This window comes from Gavia stellata, chromosome 15 (assembly GCF_030936135.1).
Source record: "Gavia stellata isolate bGavSte3 chromosome 15, bGavSte3.hap2, whole genome shotgun sequence".
NCBI classification, from domain to species: domain Eukaryota; kingdom Metazoa; phylum Chordata; class Aves; order Gaviiformes; family Gaviidae; genus Gavia; species Gavia stellata.
Window position 1 is genome coordinate 13,257,975 of NC_082608.1, and position 17,897 is coordinate 13,275,871.

Sequence of the window (17,897 nt, forward strand, 5' to 3'; positions counted from 1 at the left end):
ATCAAGGCCTGCCTTGTCAGCACCATTTTTTCCACCATTTCCCAAACTGCCATCTCCAATTCCACTGAACAATGACGGCAGCTCTTCTCGTACCCCGGCTGCATTTGGCAACACCTCCGCGTCAGCACGAACGCTTTCACCTGTTTACGCAAGACTGAAGCAACGCCCGTGTCTCACAAAAGGAGCCATGGGCGCAAGCCTGCAGCCCCGCGGCGCACCCTGAGGTGACCCACGACACCAGCCGGGAAACCTCGGGCCCAGCGCCCCAGGCGGGCCCGGCCAGGAGCACGCGGGCAGCCGCAGGACGCGTTTAGCGGAGCCGGGCGCGACGGAGGGCGAGGAGGCGTCCGTCTTTTACAGCGCCGCGTGGGGCGCAGCCCGCAGGCACCGGCCTTCTCCCGCAGGGACTGCCCGGGCAAGGCAGGGGCCCGGAAGGCGGTGCCTGACCCCGCGGGCGACCCCGGCCCTCAGGAGGAGGAAAGCCGAGGAGGCCGCTGCTGCCGCACCACGCGCTGCCGCCACGCGGGCGCTCCCGCGCCCACGGGGCTCCACCTCGCCCGGCCCCACAGCCCGAGCCTGCTGCCCCGCCCTGCCGGGCCGCGCCCCGCCCCGCCCCCGCCTCCCGGCCCGGCGGCCCCACAGCGCCCCCCGGCGGCCCGGCGCCCCCGCGCATGCGCCCGCCTGCGCCTGCGCAGCGCCTGTAGCGGGGGAGCGTGCGGCAATGGCGCAGCCGGGCAGGGCCAGCCTCAAGGAGCAGAGATACGACCGGCAGCTGAGGTAGCGCGGCGGGGGCTGCTGCGTGCCCCGGCTCCGAGCTGCTGGGGCCGGCCGGGCCCCGCCGAACTGCCGCCGTCCTGGCCGGGCGGAGAGCGGGCTGCCGCGGCGCCTGGCCCTGCCTTTCGCTGCAGGCCGGGCCGGGGGCCGCGGGCCGCGCTCCCGCGGCTCTGGTTGCCCGCTTAAGCGACAGGCCTCCTCCGCGGCCTTGCTTGGAGAGGCGCGGCGGGCGGCCCGCCCGCCTGGGGCCGCGCTTTGCGGGCAGGGCCGCTCGCCGCCGCCCGCTGAGCCCCCCGGGGGGCGGCAGCGGCCGACTCCGGCGCAGCCCGCGCAGGGGGCGAGGCTGTGTCCGAGCTAGTTGGGCTGTTGTGGGCCGGTCGCTTACCGGGCAGCTGCGTGAATGTTTGTGCCGGCATAGGGGAAAAAGGCAGAAAAAAAGCAGTGTTAAACGAGAGAAGGGCGGCTTGCACTGGAGCCAGCCGCTGTTTGGAGTATGGGATGGGTACATTTTCACATGCTTGCGTACATTTGAAAGTCTGAGTAGTAGTTACAGTGCTTTGCTGTGTCTCCTCAGTAGCTTTCTTTTCTGCAGCAGAAGAGAGTAAAACTGCTGCCCATGTGAAATCAGTGGGGCATTTTTGACTGAGCCCTGTCAAGTCCGATTTCAGCCTGAATATTATTTTATAGATGTCTTAAATACATTACCAAATTCATCAAGACTGAGTTCCATCTGCTTGTACGTGTCAGTGTCTTGTATTAGAGATTATAGAAAATATAAAAATACTTATAGTAAAACTTAGGAAGAGGAGAGCATTCAGTTTTAGGACAAAATTTGTGTAAGGAGCATTTTGATCCATGCTGATTTTTAAAAAGTTAAATACATTACAACAGAAAAAGGTGTGTTGCGTTAATATGGTGTAGAATATAAAGATGGAGAAAACGAAACGTCAGTAAAACTGGATTGCTTTTTAGAAATTTCAAGTTTGTCACACTGTTTCCTTTAAGGAAAGATTATTTTGGTTAGTGCTATTTAGCCCCTCTCAACAGTGAATGCAAAGTAGTATGCAAGCCTCTGTTTGTGATTGTTTTAAATTTTTTCCATTATTTTATATTGGTTTTACAATCCGAAATTAAATAATTTCAGAGTGTTACTGTTTCCATCCCAATGTAGATTGTGGGGTGACCATGGACAAGAAGCTTTAGAATCTGCCCATGTTTGTGTGATAAATGCAACAGCAACAGGAACCGAAATACTCAAAAACTTAGTGCTACCAGGTAAGTAGATATCTTTTCTGTATTTTTTTTGTAATGTATCTGATGATAATTTCATAATGCCTAGTTATTCATAGTATTTTTTTTCCCCAAGGTATTGGTTCATTTACAATTGTTGATGGGAATCGGGTCTCTGGAGAAGATGTCGGAAATAAGTAGGTTTGTTACTAGTGTCCAATACAAATTAGGAATTAACAGGGTTTCCATAAGTAGTTCCATTTCTATACCTGTTAAGAAATCTTATAAAATTCTTCATAATTTTAGAAGCCTCTATATGTTTCTCAAGGTCTTCTGTGGTTTTGGATGTTTGTGACATATACAGCATGCGCAATCATTTTGATATTAGATGCTAAATTTTACATCATTTTTTTTAGTTGTTGTTTTTGTATCTTACAGGTCTATTTGCTTCACAAATCAAGTTTATAAAGACAATGGTCTACTCAATATAAAAATATTTTAAAATAACTTGTTTGCTGTAATCAAACATTTGCAAATTGCAAATGCAATTTGCTTGTGTTTCAGTGTGGCTAAATGTATTTTCCGTAATTTTAGTGATGAAAATAACTTATTTTTCATTAGTTTATCATCGTGAAACTGTGACTGGTAGCCATTTATTAGCTTTCATAGCTTTGAAAGGCTGTGTGCAGCAGGGGAAAGGATAAGAAAGTCTTTACAAATCCTACAAAAAATAATTTGTTTACTAATTCTAGATCACGTTCTCTTATGGTTCACGTAGATACCTACAAATATCTGTCTACTTACAGGGGTTATATGTGGGAGAAGGGTATTCCATTACATGAAGACATGAGTACTAATAGGTCTTTAATTAGCCAAGTGAAAAAGAATGTGCAATGCGATCCTGGCTTCTAGAGGAGTTTGGCATGTCTTATTTTTCAGATTTGTGGCTCAGGCATTGGGAAGTTTCCTTAAAAAACTGATCATGAGGAAAATACTACAGTGGAGGGGTAAAGAAAAGCAGATTTAAGGGGGAACTTGGTTTGTTGTGTATGAGAGTTGGCAACATATTCTGCACTACAAAATGTAGCCTTAATGTTGTTTTCCTTCAAAATAAAACTTCACATATAACTCTGTTTCTTGTCGCCTTTTCAGTTTCTTTCTACAAAAAAGCCATATTGGTCAGGTAAGGAGATGATAAATGTCACTAGGTATACTGAAAGCATGAAAGGATTGAGTAAATATTCGAAGGTAGTATTATGAGTAACGCTAAAAACATCTATGTATAGGTTAAAATCCATTTATTCTTTGACAAAATTCCCAATGCTTACTTTTTAGATGCTCATAAGTGAGAAGATAAGCTCAATTCTGGCAAGATTGAATGGAAAAAAATTAACAGGGTGTTGTTAAGAAAATCTTTGGAAAGATAAGGTAGAAGAGAATTGTGGTTGAAGGAGTAAAGCTAACTATAGAGAGGTGGATGGAGGGGGCGGGGGATCACAAAACCAGGAGAGTACAAAAGGCATCGCTAACTCCTGGAAGTTAATAAATAGCTGTCACATAATTTTTGTTTTTAAAATTATATTACTAAAAATGGTCTCAAACAATGAAACAAGTGCCTGCTTTAAGAGATTTATTTTTTCTTCAGATAAGCAAAGCTTGGAATAAGAAATCCTAGCTTATGAAGAGGTCTTTTTTTTTTTTTTAGCATGTAGCATATGTAGTACTGAGATACTGTATAAATTACATTTCAAGACATTAAACATTGTTTTGATTGTTCCAAAACAGAATCGTGCCCAGAGTGCCACTGAGCTCTTGCAAGAATTGAATAATGATGTTTCTGGAAACTTTGTGGAAGAGGTTTGTTTTCCTAAATTAGTTTTATGTTTCTTATTACACAATTTGAGAGAAATATAAAATAATAGCTTTGTCTTTGTAGTGTTGCAGTTTAAGTAGCTTAATGATAAAACAACCTTTGAGGAAGAAGATCTTAAGTTTGCAAAAAGTAAATCTATGTATTTTAAACATTATTTTGTAAATTCATCATAATTTTATAGCTTTCACTTAACACTTTACATTGAATGTTGAACAGACTTGCTGTGTGTTCAGAAATTTTCAGTGTTTCCTGACATTTTTTTTCCTGTTATTTAGAGTCCAGAAAAACTTCTAGACAATGACCCTTCCTTTTTTAATCGGTTTAATTTAGTGGTTGCAACACAACTACCAGAAAGGTAAAGAACCATCTAAAGTTGGTTGGTTGTTTTGTTTCAGTTGTAAAAGCAGGTTTCAATTGCAGGCATATTCTTGTGGGAAAAGTTATGTGAAACGGAACTCTGTCATTGTGAAGGAAAGTTACAGTAAAATATGGCATTTTTCTGCAGACCTTTTATATGTTAATACATAGTTTAAAATTTCTTTCAGATCCATGCCTGACTCCTAGGTGCTGTCTCCAGGTGTATTTGTCTGTCAAGTACTCTTTTGTAGTGAAAGTTGTTTCTGGTCCAAAATCACTGTAACAAGTATTCTTCTTATGTAAAAACCTAACAGATAATAGGAGCTGTGATACCTTCAGATTTTTGCAAATGTATTTTGTCGTTTGTATAGGTCTTTCCATTTTATCCATGTATGTAATTATATTGCCCATGGAAACTTTGTCAAGACCAGAAGTTCTTGATTTTTTTATTTTTTTTTTAACCTCTTCCTGCTGAGAGGCCTCTCCATGCTGCCTTCCAGTAAACAGAGCAGATGAAAAATGACATCTCTCAGAGTGCTGAGAAACTTGGGGGAGAAGAGCATGCTTCTGTTCAGTAGACAAGCTGCCTCCACAGAGGCAAGAGGTTGCTGGATAGATGAATAGTTAAATCTTGCTTTGTTTAAGGAAGTCGCTGTTACTTCTCCCTCTCCCTACTTACAGAGGAGCTAGAGATACTGTCTTTTATAGAAATAAGAGCCAACTTGCCTCTTTGAAGTGGTGGTTTCCTTGCAGGCATTCACAAATAAAGAGTATTTCTTATATGCTGTTCAAAAACCTCTGATTGGAATTGCCCCTACTGGAAGTTATGTTTCTGCAGCACACAGATCTAATTCTTTTTTTCTTTGTTTCACAACTCATTTAAGTTTTTTGTTTATTTGATACTTGGACCATTTAGGAGCGTGGAGTTAAATATAAGTAAGCTAATGGATGAATATATTTCTAACCTAGTGTAAATTAACCTATAAAGTTAATAACCTGATATGTGCTTAGAATCATGATAATGTTAGAGTTCTCTCATAGAAAACTTCTCTTTCACAAGTGACTTGTATAAGAGTTAACTTTATAGTTAACTCTTGTCCTCTTGTACATCTGAAAAAAAAATGTTTTTACTTGCAGTACATTGCTGCGCTTGGCAGAACTTCTCTGGAATTCTAACATTCCTCTGCTGGTCTGCAGGACTTATGGACTGGTTGGTTATATGCGAGTCATTATTAAAGAACATACAGGTTAGAGGGTTTTCTGAGATAAAGACTTTTCTGAAAAGTTTAAAGCTTCAATATGTAATGTCACTTTGATTATTTTTTTTTCATCTTTATCTTGTGATGTATTTAGTATTTGTCAAGTCTTACGTAGTTTGCAGTTCATCACCAGGAGCGTTCTTTGAGGACTGCAACAAATATTAAAATTGGGGATTATCCTGACATTAAAGTTAACTTACACAAAATGCTTATTTTGAGAATCAAGCAGTTAAACAAGCAGATGATGCACTGTTATTTGATCTATAGCTCTGTTTTGAAGGCTGGACATAAAACTGTGAAATGCATTGTGTAATTTTTCTCACAGTTGTTGAATCTCATCCTGACAATATGTTAGAAGATCTGAGACTGGACAAACCATTTCCAGAACTGAGGGAACACATTCAATCTTATGACTTGGATCATATGGACAAAAAGGTTGGTATGTGGTTTGCACTGTGTGCTCAAAGGCGGATGCAGACATGGGACAGAGATTCTATGAAAATGACTCTTGGCAGATGACTTTTTTTTGTTGCCGAGTCTCATCTGAGCAGAGGCAACTGTACAATCAGTCACGAGGTACTATTTTTGGCCTCTGCCCCAAATGTTACAGTCTGTATTTAAATCTTAAGCAAGTGGGGGTCTTGGGAAGTAAAGAATATTCTTGGAGAACTTGATTTTTTTGTTAGACTGATTTCCCCCTCAGCCCCCCTTTTTTATTATTTTTATGATTACCTACTGCTGCAGAGCTTTGTGGTGTTGGTGTTGATGAGCAACGTGAATTCCGCTCCAGAAAAATATTGGAGAACTTGGCTCAGCCACCCTTCTTTTAAGTAAAGGAATAATAATTTAATAATTTGTTTGATAGTAGTTAGAGAATGTTATTTCTGAATGAAAATCTTGAATGTGTCCTGTGTTTTTACAGTAGTGGAAGGGATGTTAGGAGTTTACATTTAAAATAGGTTTTTAATTTTTTTCCTGTTCCTATCTTTTCTCAACCTGACAAAGATTTCTCTGCTGTTCAATTACAGGACCATAGCCACACTCCATGGATTGTGATTGTAGCCAAGTATCTAACAAAATGGTTCAACGAGGTATATTGCAAAACTGGATAAGTCATCAGTCTATTATTATTATTACTTCAGATATGTGTCTTCTAAACTAGATTATTATTTTGGCAATGTGTAACAAATAAAGAAAACAAGGTGGAATCATAAAAAAAATTACTAATTGAAATACAAGGGAATGTATGTGAACAATTACAAACTCTAGAGTTCAGCAGTCTGAACACAATGAGGTTAGTAGGTATTTTAAAGACAAACTGTTTTTGTGTTTTTAAATTTAGAAAAGTGATCAGTTGCCTAAGAGTTACAAAGAAAAAGAAGCCTTCAGACAACTGATTCGGCAAGGTAATATATGTCCTAGGAGTCAGTTATTAATACTGGCAGAAATACATAAGGCAATATCTGAAAAGTAATCAGTTCTGTCAGGGTTATGTATGAAAATCTGCTGGCATATACAGTACAATTCTTCTGCTAAATGATTGTTTTATACAGGTGGGTCTTAAGATCCCAGGTTTGCTTATAAATGCAATTCGGCAGTGTTTCTTACTGTTTGCTGTTTAAGATCAAGAGTATGTTTTGATGTGGGTGGGGGGAGAGGCCTTAAGAGAAAATCCTGTGGAAAATGTTGATGTTTAACATAGAAAATGTGACAAAGAGGAAAGCAGGTGGCTTTTGACACTGAAATTGTTATTAACTGCAAGTATTTGGTTGGTCAGTTGACCTACCAAACTGTTGGTAATCATAGCAGCTCTAACTAGTCTCGAAGGAGAAAGACTGTAGCTAATGAACACACTAACGAGTATGTGAACAGACTTCATTTTTGCGGATGTTTCAATCTAATACCTTTTGCGGGTGCTAAAATTAATGAGGCATTTTTAAGATCTACAAATACATTATCTTAGATGATTGTAGAATAAAAACATCCACTGAATTTTTGGTATTTCCTCATTTAAAGCTGGCCTGTGTGCAAATTGCTGAGTGGTTCTGTCGTCCTTATCCCCAGGTTGGGCGAGGGAACTGATCTGATCTGTAGTCATTATCTTTGGTTAAATTAGGTTTTTGTGGAGTCCATTTCTTGGTCTGGCTTGCTGTATGCGTTCATAAGTGTTTGCCAAATTTGACAAAAAAAACCCAACACAACATGACTGGGGATGGGAAGGAGAGTTGAATTGCCTTTTTACCACCATCTACGTGAATGTAGTGATTATGAAACTTCATTCTCTTTCTCACACAAATAAACATTTAGGTCTTACCAACAGAGCCAGTCTGCTCTGTTGGTAAGACCTAAATGGTGAGATGTATTTGTATGATGAGACCTAAATGATGAGATACATGAGATAAGGTGTATTTTTATTTTGTTTTTTCCACAAGGTATCTTAAAGAATGAAAATGGGACCCCAGAAGATGAGGAAAACTTTGAAGAAGCTATAAAAAATGTGAACACAGCATTAAATACTACAGAGGTAAAATAAACATTTATATGACAAAATTGAAGACATTTCAACTACCTCATTTTTTCAGAACATATTATGCTCTTTTAGGACAGGAATTCCATTTGCAACATTTATATTTAGGTAAAACAGGATTAGTACAATTTTTAAAATTGAAATTGTGTAGTAAAGTAGACCTAGACTAGGTGGCACTGTAACTTACGGAAATTCTTTTACTTCCTTGCTCATGCAAGGAAGCTACATTTCCTTCCTGAAGACTTGAATTCAAGTATAGAATGAGTCAGTAACCAGAGTTCATTAGTAGTGTATTCCTGCCTTAGACTTTATCAGATTTTCTTTCACAGATTAAACTGTGAAGTCCTTGGTACAATTATAAAGAATTAGCAGTCACTGGTGTGGATGATGTCCGATTTAAATACATTGCTAGGAGAGAGACTCAGAAAGCATTTGTTGAAATTCTGCTATATTGAAGCTGCTTGCTGTAGTATTTATTCTGTATAGAATTAAGTGCTGCAAGGGACCTTTGACTCAGCAAATTCAGTACTTTCTTCTTGAAGAAACATGTTACGAAATGCCTTACACAAACTGATCAAGCTTAAAAACAATAAAAGTGAAGTTTTTATTGTTTTTAAATAATCCTGAAGTAGTAATTCATGGTTTAGAACTGACCTCTGATTTCTTTAATCTCTCATCCATGGTAAATTGCAAAAACTACGTGAGGTAAAAGCACATTCTGTGATTCTTTCTAGATTACATTCCATTTTTATTTGAACTGTGCTGATCCTTGCTTGGACAGTCAGGTTAAATCTCCCAAATCTCCCAAGAAAGCAGGAAAAACTTAGTGCTGACAACTGAGCCTCTACAAGCCGTGTCCCGGGCTATTAGTGGTTTATTTCAGTTTATGTGCCAGACTGAACTACAGCCATTAAGGAGTCAAAACATTCTCATTCTTGCAGCCCCTCTTCACCTCCCCGGCCTTTTTGCTGCTCTGCCTCTAGCAGGTAGGATGGGCGGCTGGGACTGGTAGCACCTTTTGCTGATGCTGCTACCAGTTTTTTTGAATCTTCTGCATAGAAGATGGAAATAAGGTGAGATTTTGTTTCTAACGTTCGTCTTGATCAGAAGCATGTGCCTCGCTCTCAGGCAGTGCTACTATTTGAAATATGTCTGAGAAGCACTGACTGTGTAAGATTTGAAGAGGTTTTGGTATGAAACTCTGAGGTCACTTAGAGTTGGATCACCTGTGTAATGAGATAATTCAAGAAATCGAAAGTCAGGTAAATACAAACCCAGGGTTTTTTTTTTTATAGATTCCAAGATGCATTGAAGAGATTTTTAATGATGATTGCTGCATAAATCTCACGGAGCAGGTAATTAGTAATTAAGGGTAAGACTTAAATGTAGAAAAAGCATCATAAATAACATCTGTGTACATGACTGTCTCTTGGCATTTGCAGTCACCCTCATTCTGGATTTTGGCTCGAGCTGTAAAGGAGTTTGTGGCAAAGGAGGGGCAAGGAAGCTTGCCTGTCCGGGGCACTATTCCTGATATGATAGCAGACTCCAGTAAATTTATCAAACTGCAAAATGTGTGAGTATAGAATTTTTTTCTTTTATAGTTACTAATGGTAGTAAATGGTGATGAGTTCAGACCTCATGAAGTGCATGAATTCCTGTGTTTAAAAAAAACAAACGTGTGTGCGTGGGACCAGGGTGAGGAGGGGTGTGGGAAGCACGGCAGCCTGGGGCTATCTGCTCCCTGTATAGGTGCTATCTGCTGTTTGGAACCAGGGCCTAAGCCTTCAGTGCATCCCAGTTTCCTAAGGTTGGGTAGTGAGTGATCGCTTCTCTTAGTTTCAGATCTAGTAAAGACCTTCCTATAGATAGTAGATCCCAAAGCCCAGCTACTGCTGTCCAAAGCCTTTGGTTTTTCTCTTCAACATGTATGTCAACCCAGTTACAGAAGTTCTAGTTTCCTAGATATGTAATTCTAAATACTTAATTCTAATTAATGCCCTTTGAAGCGATTGCTTGGTAAGGAAGAGTGTGAATGAACATTGATGCTGTTTAGCATTTGCAGTTAGTGTGGAACACGATTTTAGTAAGGCCATCTTTGAATGCATGTATCCTCAACTATTCCTGTGCATCCTGGACATGATGCAAATTGTTGGACCGAAACCACTTTTTTACAGTGTTACCACGTTTTATTTCCAACTGATTGCTGCTTCCTCCCTTTTTTTATCTTTAAAATGAAGCAGTATCTTGCAGAAGACTTTTAGATTTGTTGTCTGTGCAATTGTACTGTTGAATTGTTCAAATAAGAAAGTAGTATTTCTGATAGATTTTGATTGTTTCTCCATAGATTCTGAAACACAGCCTCTACTAGAAAAAGGATTGTGTGCCTTAAGTGTTTACTAATCAAAATGAAATCTGTAATTTTAGAGGTGCATTCCTCAGAACTGTGACAAATAGCATTAAAAAGGTGGATATAAAAACATAAATCTGTTACGTGTCTAAAATAATTGATTGCTATTGCTCCATAGAAGTTACTCTGTATAATGATAGTAAAGCCAAGAACTTTTATCATTATTTTGCTAAATGAAACTATAATTGCCTGAGTTGGCACAGATACCCTAATTTGTAAATCTGAATCCTATAAGCATCAGTCCTGAATTTCCAGATCATTATGTATTTCAGTTCTCAATTCCAATAAACATTATAGGGTTTTAATTCACAGATAAAACAATTACAGTTCCTTAAAATGAGCTCTTAAATTGAATTTTATGAAATATTGTGTTGTTGAGATGTTCGCGTTGTCATAGGTCTTAATGGAACTAATATACTATGGCTACAAGTATTAAAATACAGAAATTAATGAAATATTAGAAGCCCAATGAAGGACATAGAGCTGTTGTTCTGAAACTACTTAATACTCTTCCTCTGACTGTCATAATACTCATTTTAATTTTAGCCGGTTCCTAAGCCACACATTTAGCGAACAGCTCAGCCGTGCCCAGCAGTCATACAGGGAGGTAGTAAATGCATTCGTGGCCTTGAGGTAGCTCACTTCCATTCATGTGGCTTGTATTTTGTCTTTATCATATAAAACAAAAAGAAATTGTCTTCACTGTGAAGTTGATGGCTTTATGCTGTAATTATTAAGACTTCTTTATTATTAACAGATACCGTGAAAAGGCAAAGAAGGATATTGCTGCTGTGGGTAACCATGCCGCTAAATTGTTACAATCCCTAGGCAAGGTAATTAGAAATGTACAGCCATTCTGACAGGATAGAAATATTTTTACCCTGGTGTTCTGTACAGAAATAAGTCACAGGAGACAGTATGAAAAGAGAGGGCTTAATTACCTTCATTCTCTTCAAAAGGCTTAAGTAAGTTCTGATAAAATTTAGTATCTGTGGTCTGTTTTATTGATCACTTTGGTCACATAAAAGTAAAAGGCATACAGGGATATATTATTTACAATGTAAGATACCATTTTTTTACGACTAGTTCTTTCACAATGAATATATGAGTATCTCTGAAAATATAAATTCTCTGGTCATTGTATGTAGTGGAATTGAGTATATTCTCTCTTTTAGGCATCCGAATCTATTTCAGAGAGAGAATTAAAATTGCTTTGTGAGTATGCTTGGATTCTGTTGCTGTGTTGATGAAATAATCAAAAACTTGCCAATTATAATGTAGTTATTAATCAGTAACTCAATATTTGAATTTTTCAAATAAGTGCTTAGCAGTTGCTTCGCTCGTCTTCAGTGGAAGTAAGAGATGTTCAGCATCTCTCAATAGCGAGTCTATAAAGGTTGGCTTTTAAAAAATACTATATTTTTTCAGCTCCAAACAAGAGGTAGCAGATGTCCTCTACTTTCTGTGATTAGTACTTAATCACTCTTGCCCATTCTGTGATACTGACTTCAGAGTGCAGGCTCTGTAAACTTCTGGTAGTCTGAAAAGGTAAAACAGTGATACAGTGAGTAGTACTGTTGATGGCATTTTCGGTTATGTCTGTTCTGGACGTGTATACATGTCCACACAGCAGCCTGGCTAAGTCTACCTGCAACTGTAAATTTTTCCTTTAAGGACGTAGCCAAGAGCATGCTGCCCCTGCGTTGATACCTCATTTGCTGGGAGTTTTGAGAACCTTGCAGTTCCTCGTTTCTGAGTGCTAGGTAGTAGCTGCACATTGGGTTGTTTCATAGCAGTGGTTACTGGAGAAGAACATTTTCCGGCTCATAGCTGTACTGTTAGAATATTAATTGAGAACGTGAGAGACAGGGGTAGATGTAGTGGAAGATGAAAAGAACTCATGTTCATTTGCAGCATGGAAGAGGAAAACATGAAGCTGATGGCTGTGATGGATGAATTGCTATAGAACAGCTACACGTGTTGTGAGCTGTTACATTAACATGGTGGATATGTTTAGATTCTAGAAGTAAGCAAGCACGAGGCATTTCACTAAAATACTTGTGATCATAGACCTAAATGTAGTTTAATAGATTTTATTACTGCAAGCTACCAGAAGAAACAGAAAAGTGCTAAATGAAATTATGTAAGTTTTTAGTCTTTCATGTCTAACACATCAGCGATACAGACTTACAAAGATTTAGTAGTTGGTGACGCATTCAAGGAGGTAATGCTCTCCTTTCTGCACCCTCTGCTTAGGCAGCAACTCAGCTTTTCTCCGAGTAGTACGATGTAGATCTCTGTCTGAAGAATACTGTTTAAACACTTTTAACAAGGATGAAATCAGTAAGTACTCCTTTTTGGCACATACTGTAATTGCATTTTCAATTTAAAATGGTTTTGTGATCAAAAAGATTTGTACATGTTCTGTTTCATTATGCAGCTTTATAATTTGGCATCAACTAGAAGTATGGGTTTTTTAAGTCTAGAATGTTGAATCCAATTTGATTTTGAAAGTTCAAAAATGACCTTACAGACTGAAGCATGTTTCAGGTTTTATTTTTCCTTGCAGGTTTTATTTTTGATAGCACATAAATAAAACAGTTTTCTTCAAACTTCTTTTTTCTATACCTCAGTTATTTCTGACAGAGCTGGAAAGGTGCTTTCACCTGACTGAAGATATGAGAATAATTGTCTGTATGTGAACTAGCAACCTAGTTACTTAATATTGCATTTTATTTTTTGAACCTGCATAAATTAAAAAAAAACAAACTGAAAATCCTTTTAACCAAAATTTGTTTAAATTAAGCTTACACAAGTCCTCTGAATGTTTTGGACAAAATGTACATACAAAATGTATACATACATTTTGTACTATTTATAATTTAAGTGAAAGCTCCTTGAATTAGTTGGTAGTATGCAATGTGATTTAAGTAGTAGTTAGTATTTAAAAAGACTACTAAGCTGTATGTTAAGGGATTTAAGACCTGTTTTATAATTACAGATATTACAGTTAAATATATGAAGCATGTGTTTCAAATCCCAAAATTGTAACTAGGGAATATCCCATTTAATGTTACAGCAGCTGTCAGCGTTGAAGAATTAGTATCTTCACCGAACAGATTATATCAAATACATACGATATGGTTTTGTCATACGCTCTGGAGTCAAAAATTGTGTATCTGACAGTTGACTCATTGAGATTCTCAGTTGCAGGCTGTTTTCGTTAAGATTTCTTTTTACTGGAGATTTTACAGTTAAGCACATGGGAAATACTTGATTTCAAGTAATGCAAAAGTTTTCTTTTTCCATTTCATCTGTACCAACTAACCAGTTCTCTTGCTGTTTTCAGTTTCCCATATGGATAACCCAGACAGTGAACTAGTGCTTTACTTGATGCTACGGGCTGTGGATAGATTTTATAAGCAGCATGGTAGATATCCAGGTATGTTACTTAACGTCATTAAAAGAAATAGAAAGACCCAACAGTTACCATAATACTAGTTATAAACTATAAATATAGCATAAGTTGTGGTTTTGTTTCCGTATTAATATAACTTTAAGAATGTGAAAATTGAAGTGAGAATTTTTTCTTTGGGAACTTCAGGAATTTATCTGAATTGATACCCCTGAGATGGGTTGCATGGATTATGAATTGGTTCAGCTATGCAGTAATTTGTCATTACCATGAGTAGCATCAACAGAATGTTCAATTATTGGTCTAGTATTAATCATTTAATAATCAGCTTTGAAACTTTTCAGAAAAATAAAATACTTAGGCTGCCATTTAAACCCATTAATTTTGAATATGGTGTTACAGTTCTGTGATGAAACAGTTAACTTATTTTCCAGGTGTCTACAACTATCAGGTAGAAGATGATATTGGAAAACTAAAATCATGCCTTACTAGTTTCTTACAAGAACATGGGTTGTCTGTAGTGGTGAAAGATGACTATGTTCATGAGTTGTAAGTATTATACCTTATGTGTCACTTGGTCGGTAAAACTGACCTGAAAATACTAACTGTTATTTTGCTATCCAGTTGTCGCTATGGAGCTGCTGAGCCACATGCTATTGCTGCCTTCATGGGAGGTAAGAATGTCACTGTATTTCTAAGGTCCATACAAACAAACCGACCTGCTGCAGTACATAATTGAGTCAGAATCTCCACTGTTTTAATTACTTCATATTGTCAGAGCAAAGACTGTAATCACAGACTGTAGTCAAAGATAGTATTAGAGCCAAATCCTCCCCCTTCATTCTCCAGATGTGACCTCCTGTACTATAGTATATAGAAAAAGTAGAGACAGCAAGGGTTTAAAGTCAGTAAAAGAAACCAAATAAACTTAAAAAATAATCTCAGTATATCAATTCTAGTAGCTTAAAAATGTGTTTAAAAATAAAATGCTTGAAAGAGACTTTGAATTTAAAAAAAAAAAGAATAATTGTAGTAATACTAAAATTAACACAGTACACATCTTCCTGTAACACAACACACTTATGCTAAGTATCTATTAAATATCAATAGACTTGATTGCTGACCTTAATTCAACCTGTGGGTATTACCAGAACTAAGTATGTTTTAATGGATGCTCAAACTTGATATATCAGTTAACTTACCTTCTTTATTTGGCTTCATGAAGTGCTGAAGATAATTATGTATTAAATACTCTGTGGATCTAGGAATTTTTTTCTGTTTAAATGAAACTTAGAAAAATATGTAAAGATAATTTCTGAAGAAGTTACAGAATATTTCATACATACATACAGGAGAACACAAAGGGATCACAGTGAAGTGACCCTTCAATTTATATTACAGTTTGACTGTACATGATTTTTTTAATTGAACGTCTCAGTTTCATTTAGAGAGGTCACAACTTGCATGGGTCTGCTCACATTTTGATTCTGTGTGTGCCTATGTACACGGAGAGAGAAAGTATACACAGCAAAGTGTATGTAAAGCTAACTTCTGAAGTAACAGCTTTCTGAGCCTCTTTTATACTGGGAAGTACTGAAAGGCATTTTTTTTCCTCCTAGGAGTTGTATCAGTTGAAATAATTCCAGTGTAGTGAGTTCTAGATAAAGAACATGATTTTACTGGTTTTTAAATATGACCTGCTAACTAACTTCTGTGTTTTTTTCTTTTTACAGGAGCTGCTGCACAGGAGGTTATCAAAGTCATTACAGGGCAGTTTGTAATTTTTAATAACACCTATATTTACAGTGGAATGTCACAGACTTCAGCAACTTTCCAGCTGTAGGATAACAATCTTGCATCTTGCCACCAGACACTGCTGCTGTGTTCTGTAAATACTGTGGTGTTCTGCCACTGACTGGACTGTTCTGTAATACCTGCAAATTAAAGTTCTTTTATTTGTAACGATTTTATCTCCTTTTTTTTTTCCTGAGGACAAATAAAATCATACCAAATCTTGAAAATTTTTTAAATCTAGAATTTTCTGATTCACCTTTGAGAGAAAAAAGCAGCGGCAGCATGGTGAGTTGCATTTACAAGTTGGCTTACCTGGTTTGCAGCGGAGCTGAATTTTTTTTGTAAAAGCTGCTTTTCAGACTCACAGAATCACTAAGGTTGGAAAAGACCTGTAAGATCATCAAGTCCAACCACCAACCCAATACCTCCGTGCCCACTAAACCATGTCCCATAATGCCACATCCACATGTTCCTTGAACACCTCCAGTGATGGTGACTCCACCACATCCCTGGGCAGCCTGTTCCAGTGCTTCACCACTCTCTCAGAGAAGAAATTCTTCCTAATATCCAATGTAAACCTCCCCTGGTGCAACTTGAGGCCATTTCCTCTTGTCCTGATTGATTGAGGGGGGAGGACTTGCAGAAGGTTGAAAATGGCTAATGCGATGGTCTGAGGATCTAACCGTGAGCAGAGCTGGGGAATGCTGTTACACCTTTTACTGGACATTAGAGAAAGGGATTGTGCGCCTGAAAGCTTGGTTCTTTCAGCTGTATTCATCTAGTACAAGATTCTTTTTCTTACACCTTTTGTCTCTGGCAAATGTCAAGTGACGGCTAACTGCGTTTTGTGGCCTTGTAGTTTCCGAAGTGTGGAGTATGGAAAGGGAGCTGCATTGAAAACCAGGTGATTTTCCCCTAGCCGTGGCCTGGAGCTACGCTACGGTTGGGATGGCGCTCGGGGAAGGTGAAAAGATCTCCCGGTGCCGGAGAGGAGCCGTGTCTGGCGGCGGCTCCTCGCCCCGAGGCGAGGGCGGTACCGCCGCTCGTCTGGCGCTGGCTGCGGGTGGCTCCTGAGGGGGCCGGGGGAAGCGGCTCGGGGCTGCGCGCGGCGCGGCGGGGCGGGAAGGGCGCGCGGCTGGAAGGGCGCGCGGCTGAGGGCGGCGGTGCGGCGTCCCGCTCTCCTCAGGCCGGCGGGGAGCGCCCGGTACCAGGGTGGCGGCCGGCGCGGCAGTAGGGGCCCGGGGTCGCCTTCGTGGCCGACCAGAATCACTCTTGCTGCCGGATCAACAGGTAGGTAATCCATGCTGTTTCGCCTATCCTCTCGATATTCCCCACCCCTCCCAAAAGCTGGCAGAAGAATGCTTTTGCTGTTTCATCTTTGGATTGTTGGCCCTCTTTTTTTTCTTTAATCTTTTATATGTTCCTTTTATATTTGGGATGATCTGGAGTACTTGTTAAGACTTCTACTACAAAGTCGAACTCTGATAACAAGCTATAAATCATATATGGCTCATTTGAGAGGGAGGAGGGATGGGTTGAATGCTGAAATAGCACTGGAAGACTTCAAAGGTCTGTTACACTGAACGGTGTTTCTCAAAAATTAGCAGACGCGTCCTCAGCTGCTGCTGTGAATTTTGATTTCAACAGGACACCAACAATCCGGACTTATTCCACTATACAGGATTTGGCCGCTGGGTTTTAAGAAGGAAAATGACACCTGGGACTGGCTGTTTCTGTCCCGCTGTGGCTGCGCAGGGGCGAGTCCGGCAGCCCAGGCCCTGACGGACTGGGGACGTTCCCGTCAGCCTCTCCTGGGTCAGTCTTTCTGAGTGTTCAGGCCCTGTGCTCTCATGCCTCTGAACAAACAGAAGAATGTATCTGTACTTTTTTTAGAAGTGTTTTTTTGAGGTTTGAAAGGATGTTATTGGGTTATTGCCCATAACTGATGGGGAAGAGGTAATCTATTTTCTTTTATATGCGACATTTGCCAGAAGTCTGTTGCAGCAAATCCTGTTATTTATCTTTTCATCTTTGCCCTGCAATGCAACAACAGAGTTGAGCTATTTGCATTTTAATGCAGACTGGCTTATAAATATAATTTTGTGTACCTTCCGTATGTTGCAAAAGAAAAAGATCCAGGTCAAGACATGTATTTCTACAGTGTTTAAAAAACCTTGTGCTTCTAAGATTGAAGGTGCTTTAATTGTATAAATGTGTATTTAATTAAACTTTACTGAAATGAAATTAGCTCCAAAGTG

General features: G+C 39.3%; 1 protein-coding gene across 2 annotated transcripts; it reads left to right on the forward strand.

The window, feature by feature from the left end:
* Positions 1-721: 721 nt before the first annotated feature.
* On the forward strand, positions 722-15,820 carry NAE1 (NEDD8 activating enzyme E1 subunit 1). 2 transcript variants are annotated; one of them, XM_059824713.1, is made up of 20 exons: positions 722-777; positions 1,946-2,053; positions 2,124-2,201; positions 3,157-3,187; positions 3,790-3,861; positions 4,153-4,232; positions 5,372-5,481; positions 5,819-5,928; positions 6,522-6,584; positions 6,836-6,899; positions 7,926-8,017; positions 9,316-9,375; positions 9,463-9,596; positions 11,188-11,263; positions 11,606-11,645; positions 12,687-12,773; positions 13,780-13,872; positions 14,280-14,394; positions 14,470-14,519; positions 15,579-15,820. In XM_059824713.1, exons 1-20 carry the CDS (start codon positions 722-724, stop codon positions 15,686-15,688), a joined length of 1,629 nt encoding a protein of 542 aa, XP_059680696.1. In that variant the 3' UTR covers positions 15,689-15,820. The 2 variants fall into 2 exon arrangements, with proteins under 2 accessions (XP_059680696.1, XP_059680697.1); XM_059824714.1 differs by having other exon boundaries at positions 1,946-2,049; positions 2,141-2,201.
* Positions 15,821-17,897: the final 2,077 nt, after the last annotated feature.